The sequence below is a fragment of the Suricata suricatta genome, chromosome 6 (genome assembly GCF_006229205.1).
Source record: "Suricata suricatta isolate VVHF042 chromosome 6, meerkat_22Aug2017_6uvM2_HiC, whole genome shotgun sequence".
Taxonomy (NCBI): domain Eukaryota; kingdom Metazoa; phylum Chordata; class Mammalia; order Carnivora; family Herpestidae; genus Suricata; species Suricata suricatta.
The window spans coordinates 139,567,393-139,587,056 of NC_043705.1; the positions used below are offsets into that span (position 1 = coordinate 139,567,393).

At 43.9% G+C, this 19,664-nt stretch overlaps 1 protein-coding gene across 2 annotated transcripts in view; it reads left to right on the forward strand.

Moving 5' to 3' along the window:
* Positions 1–19,664, forward strand: part of LOC115293284 (catenin delta-2) — a 356,183-nt gene that overhangs the window by 104,145 nt on the left and 232,374 nt on the right. For both annotated transcript variants that reach the window (XM_029941072.1, XM_029941073.1), the window contains exon 3: positions 10,351–10,483. In XM_029941072.1, the coding sequence (XP_029796932.1) occupies positions 10,351–10,483 (133 nt within the window). The remainder of the gene's footprint in view (positions 1–10,350; positions 10,484–19,664) is intronic.

The window sequence follows — 19,664 nt, forward strand, 5'->3', positions numbered from 1 at the left end:
GAAATAGCTTAAGAAGGATCAGCGTTAACTCTGCTTTAAATGTCTGGTAGAATTCCCCTGGGAATCCAACCGGCCCTGGGGTTTTATTCGTTGGGAGATTTTTGATAACTGATTCAATTTCTTCACTGGTTATGGGTCTGTTCAGATTTTCTATCTCTTCCCCCTTTGAATTTTGGTTGTGCATGTGTGTTTAGGAATTTGTCCATTTCTTCTAGATTGTCCAGTTTGTTGGCATATAATTTTTCATAGTAATCTCTGATGATTGCTTGTGTTTCTGAGGGATCTGTTGTAATAGACCCATTTCCCTTCATGATTTTGTCTATTTGCATGTTCTCTTTTTTCTTTCTGAGGAGCCTAGCTAGAGGTTTATCAATTTTGTTTATTTTTTCCAAAAACCAACTCTTGGTTTCATTGATCTGTTCCATTGTTTTTGTGGATTCTATCTTGTTTAATTCTGCTCTGATCTTTACTATTTCTTTTCTTTTGCTGGGTATGGAGTATTCTTGCTGCTCCCTTTCTACTTTCCTTAGGTGCTCTGATTGGTTTTGAGTTTGTGCTTTGTCTAATTTGTTGAGGTATGCCTGCATTGCAGTGACCTTTTCTCTTAAGACTGCCTTTGCTGCATCCCAGAGAGTTTGAATTATTGTATTTTCATTTTCATTTGTCTCCATATATTTTTTTAATTTCCTCTCTAATTGCCTGGTTCACCCAATCCTTCTTTAGTAGGGTAGTTTTTAACCTCCACATTTTTGGAGGTTTTCCAAACTTCTTCCTGTGATTGATTTTGAGTTTTACAGCATTGTGATCTGAAAGTGTGCTTGGTATGATCTCAATTCTTTTGTATTTCTGGAGGGCTGTTTTATGACCCAGTATGTGATCAGTCTTGGAGAATGTGCCATGTGCACTCGAGAAGAAAGTGAATTCCCTAACGTCAGGATGCAGAGTTCTAAATATATCTATTAATTCCATCTGCTCCAGTGTGCCATTCAGGTCCATTGTTTCTTTAGTGATTTTTTTGTCTGGTTAACCTATCCATTGTTGTAAGTGGGGTATTAAAGTCCCCTGCAGTTAGCACATTCTTATCAATAAGAGTGCTTCTGTTTGTGATTGTTTTATGTATGTAGGAGCTCACAAATTCAGCACATAAATGTTTATAATTGTTAGCTCTTCTTGGTGTAAAGACCTGTAATTATTATATAATGTCCCTCTTCATCTTTTGTTACTGCCTTTATTTTAAAGTCCAGTTTTTCTGATATGAGTATGGCTACTCCAGCTTTCTTTTGGTGTCCAGTCACATGGTAGATATTTCTTCATCTCCTTACTTTGAATCTGAAGGTGTCTTCAGGTCTACGGTGAGTCTCCTGTAGACAGCAAATAGATGGGTTTTGGCTTTTTTCCATTCTGCTACCCTGTGTCGTTTGACTGGAGGATTCAGTCCATTGACATTCAGTGTTATTATTGAAAACTGTGGGTTTAGATTCATTGTGTTCCCTGTAGAGTGTATGATTGTAGTGATGTCTCTGGTACCTTTATTCCTTGCTACATTTCCCTCATAGAATCTCTCTTAAGATTTCTTGTAGGGCTGGTTTGGTGGTGATGTATTCTCTCAACTTTTGTTTATTTGGGAAAACCTTTATCTCTCCTTCTATTTTGAATGACAGCCTCGCTAGATAAAGAATTCTTGGTTGCATATTTTTCTTGTTCATCATATTGAAGATTTCCTGCCATTCCTTTCTGGCCTGCCAAGTTTCAGTAGATAGGTCTGTAACCACTCTGATACGGTTCCCTTTGTATGTTAAGGCCTTCTCCCCTCTTGCCTGACATGCTAATTAAGCACATTCCTCCTCAAGATCTTGTAACTCTTCTTCCATTCTGGAACATTCCTTCCACCATGCACCACCTTTAGGTCACCTTCTCAGGGATGTCTTCCATAGCCACTGAGTTTATAGTAAGAACCCCTGCATAGCATGTGTGTGCATGCACACGCACACACACACACACACTCCTATGGCCTATGTCTACTTTATTCTCCCCTTACACCTGCATTAGTTTCCTGTTGCTGCTGTAACAAAATATGACAAAAGAGGTGGCTTAAAACAACAGGAATTTATTCTGTAACAGTTCAGGAGATGAGAAGTCCCATCAAGACATCAGCAGAGTTGGTTCTTTCCAGAAGCTCTAAAAGATAAACCATCCATGCATTTCTCCTTGCTTCTGGTGGTTGCAGGAAATCCTTGGTGTCCCCTGGCTTGCAGCCACATCACTCCAATCTTTGCCTCTGTCTGAAACATGACTATCTCCTCCCTGTGTCTCTCTGTGTCCTCTTATGCATCTTATGAGGACACTGGCATTGGATTTAGGGCCCATCCTCATCCAGGAAGATCTCATCTTGATCCTTAATTGCATCTGTAAAGACCCTGTTTTAAATATGGTTACATTCTGAGGTCCCACGTAGACATGAATTTTTGAAGGGACACCATTCAATCCAGTACACACTTAACACTGTCTGACAAATAATGTGTTTTTCTCTCTTGATAATAAGTTACCAACCACCGTTAGGAAGCCTACGGACAGGAACTTCTGTGTGTCCGGGACTGAATCCTCAGTGGCTACATGCACAGTGGTCACTCAGTGAACACTGGCTGGAGGAGTGAATGGTTTATGGCTGACTCTGACACAGCAGCCAGCCAGGCGGCCTGCAGGGATATGGTGAGGGGTGAAGGCTGAGGATTAGAGAGGTGGGTGTTCCAAACAGACAGATAAGAGATGGTTGGTAAGTCAGAGTACATCGGGAGGGAAGTGGACTGACCATCAGCATGCACAGGGATGCATTCCCAGAGACGTGAGTTGGAGGTGGTGCCTCTTGGGAAAGGCCCAAGAGCTCCCTCCACTCTCCTTGGAATCTCACCTGTGCAGTGGTCTCTTGTCAGCTCACAAAGGCCATGTGTGCACTTGTTTCTTATGGCTGTTACGAATAAACACAAAGCTGATGACTTACGGCAACACACACTTATTCTCTTATAGTTATGACGGCCAGAAATCTGAATCAGGTTTGCTGGGCTATCCACATGTCAGTAGAGCTGTGCTGTCTCCAGAGGTTTTAGGAGAAACTCTTGGCACTTGTCTATCCCAGCTTCTAGCACTGTGTTCTTTACATCTCTTGGCTCACGGCCCCTTCCTCCATCTTCAAGACAACAACATAGCATCTTATTTCAGCAGTATGTCACCTTCTTCTTCCATGCAAAGCCTGTTTTGTCAAATAACGTAACGTTTATAGGCATCCCTTTGGGGCCGTTATTCAACCTACCAGAGATATCCTAACTAGAGACCAGCCACAAATCTTTGGACATGTAAAGAGAGTTCCAGATTCTTCCTTCCTGATTTCCCAGTGCAGGAAGCGGTGGGACTCTCTGCTTTCATGTAACTAACAGGAATAACTCCATGTCTCCCCTACTAATTTCTCTGCTGATGGCAGGGCTACCTGTGAGGAAAGCATCCAACTTGAAACAAGCAAGTACGTCACCTTACGCTCGTAACACTTGAATCTTCCCTCTTTTTCACGCTTGATTTTCCCATTTATCATATCATCATAGATGATTTGTCTGTGCGAGTTGCCTCTATATTTTGTGAAAAGAGAGGGTGTGATTAATAACACAGATTTGAGATAGAAGAGATCGTCCTCGGGAGGGAAGAGCTGGCGGGGTGGTCCCTGACTGCATCGCGTCCCGACGAGCCGCACCCATCTATAAGGGCCACAGTGGCTGCTCGTCAGAAGGCAGGTCAAGAAATCACGGTTCAGTGAATTAATGCTAATGATGCAGTTTTGGGAATTACACTTTCCCAAAACATAAAGCTGGGAGAGAGCCATTTCTTTCAAAAAATGAAAACAGTCAAGCCTGTTTCCTAGACAGTCCTAATTCCAATGCTGCTGTTTCTATGAAAGCAAAGATTTGCTTTTTAAATGTGATAAGCCGTGTAGGGCAGCTTCTGGTTTGGGCTACAAAATATCCAGGAATGAGAACAAAGACATGGATGCTTCCATGTGTTTCTCATCGGAAAAGATCTCGTTCCTCAAAAGAGTTAAAGTACTTCCGTTTCATCATGAAAATAGCCACTGATCTAACGTTCTTATGCGCCCCCAATATTAGTAACAAGACCACATCAAAAACAAAACAGCTCACCTCATGGCTCTAGATGCCAAAGTTAGTGTCAATATGGTCTTTAAAATCTTTAGCTGGGGGCGCCTGGGTGGCTCAGGCAGTTAAGCATCTGACTTCAGGTCATGGCATGGTCTCACTGCTTGTGGGTTCGAGCCCCAGGTCGGGCTCTGTGCTGACAGCTCAGAGCCTGGAGCCTGTTTTGGATTCCGTGTCTCCCTTTCTCTCTGCCCCTCATCTACTTGCTCTCTCTCTCTCTCTCTCTCTGTCTCTTTCTCTGTCTCTCAAAAATAAATAACATTAAAAAACATTTTAGTTAGAGTTCAAAAGTTTAATATGTTTTCACTCATAGGTTTAACAGGAGAAAACTAACAGAGGACCATAGCGAGAGGAAGGGAGAAAGAGAGCTGGGGAGAGTGAGGGACACAAATCATGAGAGACTATTGAATACTGAAAAGGAACCATGGACTGAAGGGGGAGGGGGAGAGAGGGAAGGGGATGATGGTCATGGTGCGGGGCACTTGTGGGGAGAAGCACTGGGTGTTACATGGAAACCATTTTGAAAATAAACTATTAAAAAAATAGTGGAGATTTTCATTCCTTTAAGTACTGTCCATGCAACAGAAATTACTGAGGCTGCAAAGTGGGCAATGTTCCTCCAACGTAAAGAATCAAAGGAAGCAATGTTTCTCTGACATGAAGCTTTGCTGACAATCACATTTTGATTTCCCGAAGACTCTGGCCCTGGGGGCGTTTTCAACACAGAAGTTAACGTGAAGAATCTCGTGACGGCACATCAGCTCTTGGGTTTCTGCGCCAGCATCACGTAGTAACGGATTTCAAACTGTTTGCCGTTAAGCTCTGAGCTGAGCGCTTGTAATTTTAACAACTCAGATAGTCCATATAAGAGTGAGAATTTTGTCACAATATTGTTGGTCTCTGTGACAAGTTTTAATGGAGAAAAGGTTACATTTGCATATTCTCCAGTTCCATTAACATTTCTACAGTGAAGCCCAGTAACAAATGAGAGTTCTGAGTTGGCTCCGGTAGAAAATCGTAGATGCTGCTTATTTCTTAGTCTTCACTCCGTTGTCTAGTTATAGATGATACCTGGCAGGCCTCAAGGTCCACACTGCATGCCAGACACTCCTCTGAGGGTTCATATATATTATTTCTGATCATCCTGCCAATACTCCGGGGTAGAAATTATTATCGCATTATGAAAGATGGACTCAGTGAACATTTGCTCAAAACAAAGAGGGTGCTGGCCGCTGGGGCTCAACAGCAAACCAGACACAGGCAGAAGGAGCCCAAGGCTGCAGAACGAGTTCGTGGTTGAGCAGGGTTTGAACCAACTCTGACTGCATCCAGAGAACTTTTACCCACCGTGGCACTCTGCCTCTGGAGGGGGTAAGGGGCAAGCAGATCATTTCAAAGTGGCACCTTTTCATGCACAATTTTTACTATAGGCTAAAGCAGCATCTCTTTGCACTTCTTTCTTTAAGTATCATGTCTGGCATCGATAAGCCCGTCAGTAAAAGGTTATTTTTTTAATTAAATGGCATTGTATACATATTTTAAATATATACATAGGTCCTTTAGAGCAATCTTAGGCTAACAATAGTAGTCTATGTCTATAGCTCTTATTACCTTACCAGCCACTTTCACACTTTATCATTTCCTGTGTCATTTAAAAAGATACCCATGCAATAGGTGGTGTTATTTGCTGTATTGGATCCATGGAAACCAAACCCAGCCAACAGTGAGGGACTTGAAGTTAGAAAGCCAGACATTCAAGTTTGGAACGCTTTCTCAATTAGTCTCATACCAGATCCTGTATCCATGCTACTAAAATAATCCAGGACTAAAAGACTTACAACACCCTTGCTCGACACAAGTGATCAGACACAGTTCATGTGTAGACCAGAGTCTCTCCGCCCTGGCTCTAAGGACAGTTTGGGGACAGAGAATTCTTCGTTGTGCACTATTGGATGTTGACCTACATTCCTGGCCCCTCCCCACTGGATGCCAGGAACATCTTCCAGTTGTGACAACCAAAAGTGTCTTCAGGCATTGCCAAATGTCCTCTGTGGACATCGTTTGGAACGTATTTATTTTATTTTTATTTTTTTGATGTTTATTTATTTGAGAGAGAGAGAGAGAGAGAGAGAGGGAGACAGAGCAGAAGCAAGGGAGGGGCAGAGAGAAGGAGACACAGAATCTGGGCTCCAGGCTCTGAGCTATCAGCACAGAGCCCGACTCGGGGCTCAAACTTGGAAACGGCAAGATCATGACCTAAGCTGAAGTTGGACGCTTAACTGACTGAGCCATGCAGGCGCCCCTAAGCATTTATTTTTGAGACATTGTCTAAAAAAAAAAAAAAAGATCCATCTTCTAGACATCCTTGCAAGGCGGTGATTATAGTAGGCAACATAGTTATATGGTTAAATTTATCTATTTGAAAGCAGACAGCCGAGTTTTATTCTGGCTCCACCACTTAAGTTCCTACCATCTGTAAGTCAAATTTCCTCCTCTGTAAATGAGAATAAACCACAGAAGGCTACTTAAGGATGAAAGAGTTAAAGCGTGTGAGCAGGGAGCCATGGCAACTGACTGTCAGTTCACTCAACGTTGTTACTTAAGGTTATTTTTCTGGCTGTTCTGGAAGCCTAAACAAATCTGAATGTTCTTAGATTTCTTTTCTACAATACTGACTGCAGACCAGAAACAGAATTTTTGTATTTGAATGAAAGGCCCTTCGTGTTCTCATCCCAAACTGCCTTTCTAGCCCTGTCTCCACCATCCCGCCCCACCCCCCACCCCCTACCCCTTCCTCCACACAGCCTGTTTCTTAGCCATTCCCTAGCCAGGCCCAGAATGTACCTTTTCCAAATCTGCCAACTCTTCCATGGCCCCATACCTCTCCCTGTGCTGATCCTTTGTTGGTATATGTTGTTTCCAGAATGTCTTTGTCTTGTGAGCCACTCCTTATTCTTAAGGATTAAGACCTTATGTGAAGAAACCGTATCATATACCAAATTTTGGCCCAAGTGAGATGGACATTTTATTTCCTCTGGGCCTCCAGGTCTTTCTCTGGAGTCTATCTCCATGGACAACACAAACTCTGAATGATCTCATTGAAGTGAAACAAAACTGTCCTGGGGCACACCTTGGGCGTCGCTCTTGTGAAATTGAGGAGAGCTTTTGAAAACACCAGCATCCTCTTAGACTGCACCTGCTGCCGTGGCTAGGGCTGGGGAATGCCAGTTAGGATAAACCAGAAGCAAACTGCCAGGACACACAGTCCACTCCAGGATGATTCCTAGTTTAGGCTAGGAGACATTGAGTCATTTTAAATGCTAATTTACCATTGTCTTAAGTCTTACCTGGCTTTCTGATCCCCCTTGCCCCCTTTCATTCTGTCCCTGAGCCCCCCCCCCCACCCAGGGACCCCACTTTCACATGTTGTCATTGCATCAGGAGAGGATCGGAGCATGGCAGCTGAGGGAAATTTTCGTGCTGTGGGAAAATCCCTTGTCCCCGTGAAGCTTACAGCAGAGAAAGGGCGGAACGGCAAATCATAGTAACAGAAACAATGGAGGAGAATTTCAGCCAGTTATAAGTGTGGTGGACAAATTATGGCAGTAGGTGAGATGACTTGAGGGATCAGGCTTGTTTGTCTGAAAGCTTCCAGGAGATGCCCCCCAAGACATACAAACTAAGACCTACTCAAGACAGGAGAGCACCATGCAGAGATCCAAGGGAAGAGCCTCCCCAAAAAGACCAGGATCTTGAGATGGGAACCAAAGTCCTGTTTTCAGTAGGAAGGAAGCAGTTCAGGGAAGGTGGTGCAGGAACAGAGAAGAGTCCTCTGTGGGGGAGGTGGCTGTTTCCAGTGGAAGCCACTGGAAGGTTTCAGCCACAGATTATTGATGTATAGTAAAGACTGCGCAGCTTGGCAGTATGGAGTGTGTGTGTGTGTGTCTGTCTGTCTGTCTAGGTGACTGGCTTGGTCAACGGGGTAAAAGGTGAGGAATATGTCTGGGAAGAGAGTAGGGTAGAGGGGATGTCTGGGATCTCAGCATTTTCAGGGGGAAGTGGAATAGCCTTTTCTTTTTCTTTCTTCGTCGTCTTCTTCTTCTTCTTCTTCTTCTTCTTCTTCTTCTTCTTTTTTTTTTTTTTACCAAGGCTAAAGAGCTTAAGTCCCTCCTGGGCTCATGTTTCTTTAGAAAGTGCATCTGTTCTGAGTTTGGGCTGTGTGTGCGTATGTGTACACATGTACATTCGTGCATCCACGCAAACGAGCCCATGTGTCTGCACATGTGCAGACAGTCCCTAAGCCTGTTCCCCTAGGGATCTCGTTCAGAAGACACTCGATATAGGCCATATAAGCTGTATATGCCGCAGAGAAGAATTACCATCTGGTTAATAAAATAGGCTCGGATGAATGCTTTACTAATCACTTTCCAATAAGCACAGACTCGCCCGAATTCACCTTAGCCATCCGGTGTCCATAGGACACTGTTAATCTTGACATACAGCGTATCCTGTAGATGTTTATTTCATTGGCACAAAGAATAGGATTTTACTTGGCTGCTATTCTAAGCAGAGGGGCTGTGCTATCTCGATGTTGGAGAAGTGGTTTAGAATCAGGCAAGAGAAAGACATTAAACTTAATAAGGAAAACAAGCTTCCTGTGCTTTTAATCCATAATTTCTACTTTGATCACAAAGGCCAAAAAAAGTCAGTAGTTTGTCTGCTAACAGCAATCACTTATGGATGGTTTATAGCTGATGTATTACTGTATTGTATGTCCTTTTGAAAATATGTGTGACTGCCTAAAATGTTATGTCAATTTATTAACTACTGAATACACATTCAATCAAATGCTTGATCCTTCCAATAAAAACTAAGCTAATTCAAAAGGAATCCCATTGATGATTGTCTTCAAAGCCATGAAGAGTGCTAACACATTTCAGGCTTTGCTTGACAGCCTCTATGGCTTGTAATAAAGGAAAGATAAAGAGAACAGGTTAGCATCTAAGAGGATACTTTTAACCTTTGTCTGTTCCTTCTCTGCCCCCTTTTTTTGTGACTCCTCTCCCCAGATGACAACACTGACCCGGCATCAACAGGATGGATGCCCTTGAGTTGTTTCTCCGGGAGTGGAGTGGTTATTGCCAAGCTATCTCATTTCTCTGTCACCCTATCTTTTGGATAAATGGTACCCTTCTGTGGCACATGGGGTCAAGTTTTTATCTGTGGTCTCAAGGTTGCTTTTTTATTTCTCTGTTAAAAATGGGTCCCCTGCAACTGGAACAGAGTCCATAGAGTTGGCCCTGCTAGCGCCGTGTCCTAGCTAGTTGAGCCGTTTGCCTTCATGAAACAATATTCATTTGCATAATGGTACAGTCAGTCTTGTGTTTTAGGATGGACTTAAATGGCTCGAAATATTTCTTAAAACTAAATAAACAACCATCTTCTTGGAATAGCTCAGATGTGAAAAGGAGAACACAGGAGGAAAATGCACAGTGAAAAAATATATGTTAACATTGTATGAATAAACCTAACACTTTAACTTCCTTCTATGAAGTCTTCTTCTTGCTCTGCTTTTATTTCTGGAGAATCATTTAAAGAAGAGCTTATGATAACACTAACAGTAATAACAGTTATCAAATAATAAAGATTGCATCAGGTTCTATCACAGCATTTTGAATTTTGGATTGGACGTATCCAGTGATTTTTTTTTTTCTCTTGTCTGATAATTTAGCTAAATGCTGTCCCTGAATCAGGCTGCTGAAACAATACATTGAAAAACCAATGTGACCTAATAAATTCTCCATTTAGACCAAATGAAGAATGTATATATTAAAAAAATCATGTGACACTTTTAAGTCATTTTTCTCATAATCTTCATAAACATGTAACTTCAGTTGATACATTTAAGATTTTGTGTATATGGTATATGTGTTCAACTTCTATCCCTGTGTGTATACACATGTGCACTTCCAAGCCGTCAGCCTAAAGAAGTCTTTTCACATTCCTTTAAGTGAATATTCGTGTAAGAAAATGAGAACAGCCGTTTGTGAAATAGTCTCATGTAAACTCAAGTACATGTCGTCAATGGGTTAAACGTGTGGGAACGCGGTGGTAGGATTTCTGTCTCACGTTCCCCTGCCTTCCTCTTGTTCAGAGAATTCGGATGGAGAGACCCGGAGCTACCGGAAGTGATCCAGATGTTGCAACACCAGTTTCCTTCGGTCCAGTCTAATGCTGCAGCCTACTTACAGCACCTGTGTTTCGGAGACAATAAAATTAAAGCCGAGGTAAGCGCCACTTGGATTCTTAAGTGACTGGTGACAAGTGTGTCGTCACTGAGGTGTACAGAGTAGTGTTCAAAGTGGAAAGGAAAGGAAAACCAAAGTTATGTTTCCAGAATTCAGATCCATATTTAAGATCGTGATGGCACTTTCCGATTAATTGGTGTGTATGCATACTGTCCTGTTTTTTGATAGTTGAATACCGAGGAGTAGATGACCAAAGATACCTGTAGTATTAACATAGGCAGGATGACCAAATGCTGGACTTCTCATGTGCTTTGCCTCCCTCCTCCCAAAACCTTCCCTGGAGTCACCTCGGCCTCTAAATCTTCAAGAAATAAAAAGCACTTATGCTGTCTCTTCAACTTACAAGATTGCTGCAGTCAGCCTATGGTATCATCTGCCCATTCTGGAAAACTCACAGGATGAGAATTCTAGGCAATAGAGAAGCTTTGTGTTATAATCAGGAATTTTGAGCCATTTACAGAATTACTAGTAAATATAATACAGATGTATATGGTCTGTGAAAGAGCATATTGTCTGGATCTATTAAACAATTGTTAACATGCTTTGTGCTCTTGGACTATGTTATATAGACATTGTGCTGCATGATATTTCTGGAAAATGACAGTGGTTGATGTGTGCCACTCTGATTTTTTTAGACAAGGGACAAGCATATAAGCTGCTGAATAATCAAATTAAAAAAAAATTTTTTGTTTTTTTATTTATTTTGAGACAGAGAGAGACAGAGCACAAATGGGGTAGGGGTAGAAGGAGAAGTAGACACAGAATCTGAAACAGGTTCCAGGCTCTGAGCTGTCAGCACAGAGCCTGATACTGGGCCCGAACCCAGGAACTGGGAGATCATGACCTGAGCTGAAGTTGGAAGCTTAGCCAACTGAGCCACCTAGGCACCCTGAATAATCAAAATTTTTAAAAAGATTTGATAAGTTATGACGAGACATCTCCATAACATGGGAGCAGTTTTGGGGATCAGTTGAAAGCAGTTTAAGAGTGGAAACGAGAAATTTGGAGATATAATTGCAATTTATTACAGATGTTGCTTGGTTGCATTAGGATGGATGTAGCCTAGTGGCTTTTCATCGTTTCTTTCTATCTTCCACTGGGACTCAGAGGACTTCGCAGAAAGGTCACGCATCTCTGTGGATTACATAAAGGCCAGTGGTTCTCAGCCAGGTGTGATTTTGCCTCCCAAGAGAGAGTTGACAACACCTGGAGACATTTGTGGTTGTCACAGTTGGAGGGGGCTGTGGCGGTGCTGTCAGCATGTCCTGGATAGGGTCCGGGTGCGGGAGAACACCAACATGCACGCGCACCAGGCAGCACCCACAGCAAAGAGGTATCCAGTCCTGCTGTCAATAGTGCATGTAAGGAAAAATATTGTTCATCTAAGATAAATTTAAAAATGCCAAAAAATACTATTAAAATTACATAAAAAGATCTGCAAGCAAACCAAAGTTATTCGGCTTCTGTCCCAAATGGAAATTATCTCAATCCTTCTATGTCTTTAATAGAAAACAAAATAGTCACTCAGAACGAAGGACAGATTTCTGATTAGGGGATTATGGACCATCGTCTTTTTTCAAGGTCATAACTTTGAGGCCTTCTTTAAAGGCCATGAAAGCATTTCAGTCCATGGTTCACAAGAGGTTGGATGGGGAGGGGGGTTAAGGGGTGTCATAATACCCCCACAAATGCAGGGATGTGGTTCTGAAGTCAAGACTGATGATGCTGTGCCATATACCTAGAAGGTGTAGCAAGTTGAATGACTCACAAGTGTGGCTTTTGAGGATGGTAAGCACAGCTCCTCCACAGGACTGAAAGTGACTCGAGAGCGGAGAAGGAGGTTGGCTTGGGTTTTGTACTGATTGTGGGGTGGAGCCAGCGAGGTCCCCATGCGTGGATAGGGGCTGGCACGATGTGAACTTCCTGCTGATGCCAAAGGAGGGGGCATCTGACCTTTCATATCAGCTTGCTCAGACATGGGCAGAGCAGGAGAGGGAGGCTTGAAAGCGGTCAGTAGCCAAACATCCAAAAACAATCTGAACCTTTAGGAGAAAGGGTCATGTGGTCAGATTGCTTGGCCTGGGGAAGTGTGAAGTCACTGGTCCAACTGGCTCTGTCTACATGCTCCTGGGATGGGCCGGAAAGCCTCTCAACGGCAGTGAAACGAGGAGGCTGGCCAGAGGTGGGTGTGGCCTCATCAGAAGCACCCCACGGCCCGCTGTGTTCAGAAGTGGCACCATGAGTGGGTGACTGGGACATTCGTCAGTGTCCAATAGACGCATCCCTCTCCCAGTGGTGCTTCCCTGCTCTCCAGCTGTGCCTCCTGGAACAAGCCTATTGTCCCCTCAACCCTTAAAGTAGAGATGCTGATACCTTACTCTGGAGTCCCTGTCCGGCTAAGTGACAATGCATGTGGCCACTTAGTGGTAACATATTCATCCAGTCATATTCTCTTTTGGCCAGGAGCACACATTTAGAACATTCCAGTTACTTTATTTATCTTTTCTACGTTCATTGTAAGTTATTTTACTTTACTTAAAATGCAAGTTATTTTATTGGGTGCATGATGTGTCTGCAGGTGTACATGTGCTAATTTTTCTGATTTTGCCGTGGGTGCCCTTGAGGTTGCCTGTGTCCCCTCTCACTGCCTGGAGACTCTTCCAGCAGCTGGCGCTCAGAGCAGGGGCCCATCTGGTAGATGTTAGTGCTCCACTGCACCCCCGAAGGCTCCGGATGCGGCCAGGACCTCATGACAATGTTGCCGGGGTCCCTGGAGGCTGGAACAAGAAGGAGGGGAGGCGTGGTGTGGGACTGAGGGCACAGCCTGACACCATGTTGGACAGGGACAGTGCACATGCCTAAATAAAACACAAAGGGAGCCGTCTGAGTTTCCCATTCTTGCTCCTTCACTCACATGGGGAGCACACGTGTGTACCCACACATGCATGCACACACGGAACCTCGGATGGGGATTTGCACGGTTCTCTTCTGCTCCCTCATCCTAACTCAGGGCTCAAACCAATAGTCATGGCTCTCCCTTCGTGACGGATGGCTGCCTGTCATGTTCTCATACACAAGTATTGAGTTTTGTAATTACCTGTTGTTCAAATACTAATCCTGCAGGCACTCGCTTTTCCAATGTACTCAGTCCCCTAGTCTTTCTATTGCATTTTATTGAATTGATTTAGCCCTTCAGTCTGCATTTCATTATTGGTATTGACTTTGCTCATACAATGGATAGACCATTGAACAAAAGGAAGAATTAAATCTCCTCTATAGGGAGGGTCATAAATCATACCTTTCTCATTCCTCATTACAGCGCTTTGTACAGTTTTCATGTAATGAAGCCAAGTTCAAAATGATGCCAGATCTTATAGGTACAAAGTTGAGAATTCGCTTCCATAAGTCAGCAGATGAAAGCCCCGTTTCCAACTTTTCCTCGTGGTCTGGTGAACAGTGGATTTGCTGGATATGCCGCAGCCTCCCAGGAGGGGGTGGAGCCCGGGGGAAGGAATCGGGGGTGGGCACTAACGGAGGTGGAGTCTGTGGTCCAGTGGGCGCCCTGACCCAGCTTAGAGCGTTCAGTTACAAATGAGACGGGAGGGCACATCAGAACAGGAGGGTAGAGCAGAACAGAAACAGTTGAGGAACAACTCAAGGGAGCCGGGAAGGAAAAAGGGTAAGGAGAGGGTCTGGGCTGTTGCCACAAACGCACTGAGTCTGTGCAGCTCGTTTTCACAGACTGGTGAACCTCGGATACTTCCCTGCCCTCCTGCTTCGGGGCAGACGCATCTGTGGCACCGACGGCGTCAGTACTGTTGGAGCGCTGTCTGCCATACACTGTCTCCTAAATTGTTGGGACCATCACCGTAAACTGCGCTTTACATCATCTCCAGAGTTGTTTGACATGAAAACTTGCTCGTGTGTGTATAGGACTGGCGTCTTTTAGGAGGTACCTGAGTGATGATAATCTTTTAGTATTTTTCATACTTCAGTCTTTCTGGGAGCTCCTCAGTTATGCGTATGAAGCTTATCCGTTGACTTGGGGATAATGCTAGGTGCCTCTAATGGGTTCTAATGATTTGAGTGTCTTTATGTCGCCCCTCTTCCTTTGTCCCCCGTTTCTGCCCATGCACGCATATGACAGGTGCACAGGTAGGCACGCCATACTTGCATGTGGAAAATAATGCACAAAAATGAGCATGATGTATATGCGATAGGGCAACATTCAAGAGAATGTCTCCTAGAAATTTTTTAAAAAAGTATTTTCACAGTCTCAAGTGAGAAGGGTTCTTCTTAAAATTAAAAAAAAATAGCTACTTTAATGTATAATGAACTAAGAAATTAAATTTAGTGAAAGTTTAAAATTAATTTAATAAATTTGAATTTTAAAATAATTTTAAAATGCATCTTCTTCTAAACATGGGACCATTCCTCTCAACAACAACATATCTTGTAAACAAAACCGGAGCTGTATTAGGAGGACTTGGTTGTTAACTATCAAAGTTGCACCGAAGTATTGGAAGATCTTACATAGGAAACACGCATTTCGGTGCTAAGCGTGATTGCTCCAGGAAGTAGTGCTGACCTTACTTGCCTTATTCCTAACACACCTCTGGGAAGTTGCCTTAGCACCCTAGTTCCAATCAAGTATTTTTTGGTTGTTGTTTTTAAAGAAACAGCGTTTTCAGTTCTAGCTCTAGTGGGGGAAAAAAGTTTATCAAAGCCGATTTTGGGGTTAGTAGGGGAATTGAATATTAATAATATAGAGATCCTGTTTTTAAGGAATCCACAATCTATCGGGCAGACAGTATATACACCAGGTAATATGATACCACTGTGGTAAGCGCAGTGGAAACCCAAACCCCTAGCCTGTGAGCATGTTTAACAAATGCTCAAAACCGAGCCTGTGGAGTCAGAAAGCTGCCTGCTTCCTACAGTGATTACAAGCAATTTTAAATTAGAAGTTGTAAGAAAAATATAGCCTAAGCCATACCCACTTGGATTTAGGGATATCAGTCCTTTGGATTGTGTGTGTGTGTGTGTGTGTGTGTGTGTGCGCGTGCACGCATGTGCACACACACGCACACATGCACATATCCATATAGTGTCAATGTATTTGTACCACTTATGCTAATCTATTTTTTCCAAATTGGCACCATCTTTCTTGAGTGATGGTAACATAGAAATTTGTTTCAAAAAAAGAAAAAAAGAAAGAAATTGCTCTCTGAATATGCATACCATCCTCCCCTTAATTTTTATTTTATTCGGAGTGATTTAGAATATTCCATATGTTTAAAAAAATTGACTTGTTCCTGTCTACTACATTTAAGGAGCTTCATCACTTCTATTTTATCCTGGTTCTTTCTACCTCATATAGTTCGAGAGAAGGTGCAATCCATCTTTTCAGTTGATTACCTCAAAGCCATTTCTTCTCTTTTCTTCATCATAAACTGTTCTGCATTTTTAAAAAAAGAGCCTCTATTAAGTTGCAGGATGTGAGTCGACCGTGTACCACTGAGTTACAAACACGGGTTCTGGAGCCAGGCTGCCTGCCCTTGAGCCTTGGCTCTTCTGCTTTCTGGCTGTGGGATCTTGGGCAAGTTTCTGTACCTCTCTGAGCATCAGACTCCCAGACTATCAAATGGCATGGAGAATCCACCCCACTGCTGCAAGAAAGTGCATAAACCACCAGCCAGCATGAGTGCTTAAGGAATGTGGGTCATTGTTAGTATGTGTTGAAAATATAAACTAAGGAAGTCTCTTCCAAACCCTTCAATGTAAAACCAGTCTCATCGTGTTAGAGACAGAATGGTTGATATATTCTGCTTTACTTTTATTTTTACCATTCACATTTTGAAATCTACTGTTGTCAACTAAAGAAATGGAGAGCACATGTTGTGTGTGGCTCTATGCCGAGCCACTCTTGAAACGAGTAGATTCAACCACAGGGCCTTTAGGAAATTAGAATCAAAGAACTGTTTTCATGTGCCAACATAAAAGAATGCACAAACAGGTCCAAGTGCTTAATACACTGATATTATCTGAAGGTGGAACTCAGGAGTGTATGCATCCGACAGATACTCCCCCATCAGCTGCAAAGTTCCAGGCTCTGTTCTTGGTCCTGATGTCACAGCAGTGAACACACTAGACTCAGGTGAGCCATGGGGAGGCAAGAGTAAACAAAGACAGAAATCTATCATATGTGAGATGATGTCATGAAGGAAACAGCATGGGAAGGAGGGTAGGGGGTGAGGGCACATTAAGGTAGGGATCACTGCAATCTTATGGAAAGTGATTGGGAAGGTCATCTCTGAGAAGCAGTGTTGGAGCAGTGCCCAAAGGCTGAGTGAGAGAGCGAGAAAGAAAGTGAGAGAGAGAGAAAACCATAGAGTCAGTTCTCTGAACAGGAGTGTTTCATGAACAAAGCAAACAAGCCCAAAACAGGAGTGTGCTGGTTTGTGTAGTTTCTTGTGGCTGCTGTAACAAAGTACCACAAGTAGGGTGACTTAAAACAATAGCAGTCCAAGAACAAGGTGTCAGCAGGGCCGGACTCCCTCTGAGACTCTGGGTAGAATGAAGAATCCTTGCCTCTTCCAGCTTCTGGTGGTGGCCCTCAATCCTTGGAATGCCTTGGCTTCTAGCTACATCCCTATAGTCTATGCCTCTGACATTTCAGTGGCCTTCTCTTCTAATGTGAATCTGTCTCTTTCTCTCTGTCTCTTATAAGGAGAGCATTCGTATTAGATTAGGGTCCACCCCAGTGATCTCATCTTAACTTGATTACATCTGTAACTACCCTATTTCCAGCTAAGTCACATTAGTTAGGATTAACCTATCTTTTGAAAGGCACAATTCAACTTATAATGAAGAGTAACCAGGAGTGTGGTTGGAACCTAGAGAGAGGGGTAGAAGATGAGATCAGAGAGGTAAGTGTCCAGGGCTGAGTAACATAGGTCTGGTAAGCCAATGAGGAGAAATCTGGGTCCTGCTTTTTGGCAGAGTGGTTGAAAAAGGAGATTTTTTGGAATCCATTAAATAGTCGTAGGAGAGGGTAGCTGGTGATACGAAAGATCAGGAGGAGGTGAGTGTCTAAATGAGGTGGGTGGGATTACCCTGGCACGTGTACAAGGCTGTGCTTCTAAGACGCAGTCAGAAAAGGAGGACAGGAACCTCAGGTGGCCTCTTGTAGTGACCACAAAGTGGTTAAGAGAATGTGATACAAAGTGGCTTATTGGATCGGAAGGAAATCTGGGTAGCATCTGAGAGGACACAGAAGCATTTGGAATGACTCTGGTGTAAAGGACAAAGACTTAGATATGAGAGAATCTCAGTGAGTGGGAGGGACGGAGGGGCTGGATCATGGCCTCCAGGACAACAGTATGAGAAGTAGCCAGGAGCCAGGAGGCAGAAGGGGGAGCACAAGGAGTGGGCGACTGGGAAACAGTAATGTCCTATGCATACGGCCTGCAGGAAACAGCTGGGTGACAGGTGACGGGTCTGCGTAAAGAAAAAGGGAGAGGCAGTGACTCTAACACATGGAGCTGTAAGACCTGTTTCCAAAGTGATCCATGATCTCGTTGCATTTAAATACCATCATGGCGGAAGGAGAGAGTACAGAATGTGATAAGAGCTGGACACACTGGTCAGAAGATGAAGTTTGGCCCTGGGTCTTGGCGAAGAGTTGGCTCCCTAGAGAAGTTCAGGCTTCCCAGGGATTTCAGCTCTTGTGAACACAGGAGAGGGGGTATATGATCCATGCCAAGCATCACTGCAGCTGGAAGCTGGGACTGAATGAATGAAGACAGCCCAATATATATGTTTTTCATTTTCACGAAGGCTTGGTCTTGCACACATGAGAAGTGATAGAAGAAGGGGAGCACGAGTCATTGGACAAGCGCCTCCAGGGGAAACGCCCATGACTCATCCTCAGTGGCAGAGAAGGGAGGTGGCAGTTCTGCTAAAGGCTGGGACAGAATTACAGCTCCAGAGGGCAGATGTGATTGCGCAGAGGTTTGCATCCACCTGGCGGCCATGCTCCCCATGCTGGGAGAGCTACGTCGGAAGCACGGTCTTTTGGAACATGTGGAGAGAAGCAGAGACAAAGGCATCCAGAGATACTGAATAGTGGCAGTGCTGTGGCTTCCGTACCAAAAACTAAATAGGACCTGAGGAAATGGGAAGGATGTCTGGGGGTGGTGACACTCTGTCACATCCTGCCACATACCTTTCTATCTTCCATGTCTTGTGCTTCTGTTTGTCTTCCCTACTGGCTCCATCTCTACCCCTTTTGGCTCTTCTCACTCCTAAATCCATGCCTGTCACAGTATCCATCATCCATCCAGAGGCTTGTCCTGGCCTTGGTGACTTTCTCCAAGTGCTGAGGAGACTGAGGGTTTCTCTGGCAAATCTCTCTCCACCCCGGTGTCGAGGAATCAGACATCAGTGTGACAGTTCTGTGTGACTCTCCTGATAAATGCCTTCGCCTGGCCCCAGAGGTCACCGAATAGACACATCAGCAGGTGTAGCTTCCCATTAGGAAGTTAGTTAATATTTACCAGAATCTAGTTCAAAGACAACCCAGTTCTTAACAGGGAACTCCAGCAGTAGAGACAAAACTGGTTTGATGGCCTCTTCCATCAAGAAGCTTAACAAGAGACCTGGGAAAGAGAAAAAAAGCATGTTGGGAAAAGACTGGACATAGGACAGAAACAGCCCATAGTTTGTAGGTGACGGTGAAAACAGAAGACTCACATCTCATTTCCAGACTGGCTGTAAGCTCGGCTTTCGGGCTGGTGACTTATCTGGTGCCACCAGGGCACAGGGGAGAGAGAGCAAAGAGGTTCGGTCAGATCTAAGGAGCAAGGACTGTGTTTCCTCAAGTTTTAGGTCCCCTTCAGGAAGACCAATGATGGCAGGAGAGAAGAGACAGCACAGGGTGAAGGAAGGCATGGGCATCAGAAGATGCAGAGATGGGATAGAGCCACCTGCCTGATGCGTTCTATGGCTGTGGGCCACCCAGCCAGAGACCAACATTCAGCGTTGGGTGCCTGGATGGCTCAGTCTGTTAAATATCCAACTTAGGCTCAGGTCATGATTTTATGGTTCAGTTCGTGAATGAGCCCTGCATCAGGCCCCATGCTGGCAGTGCGGAGCCTTC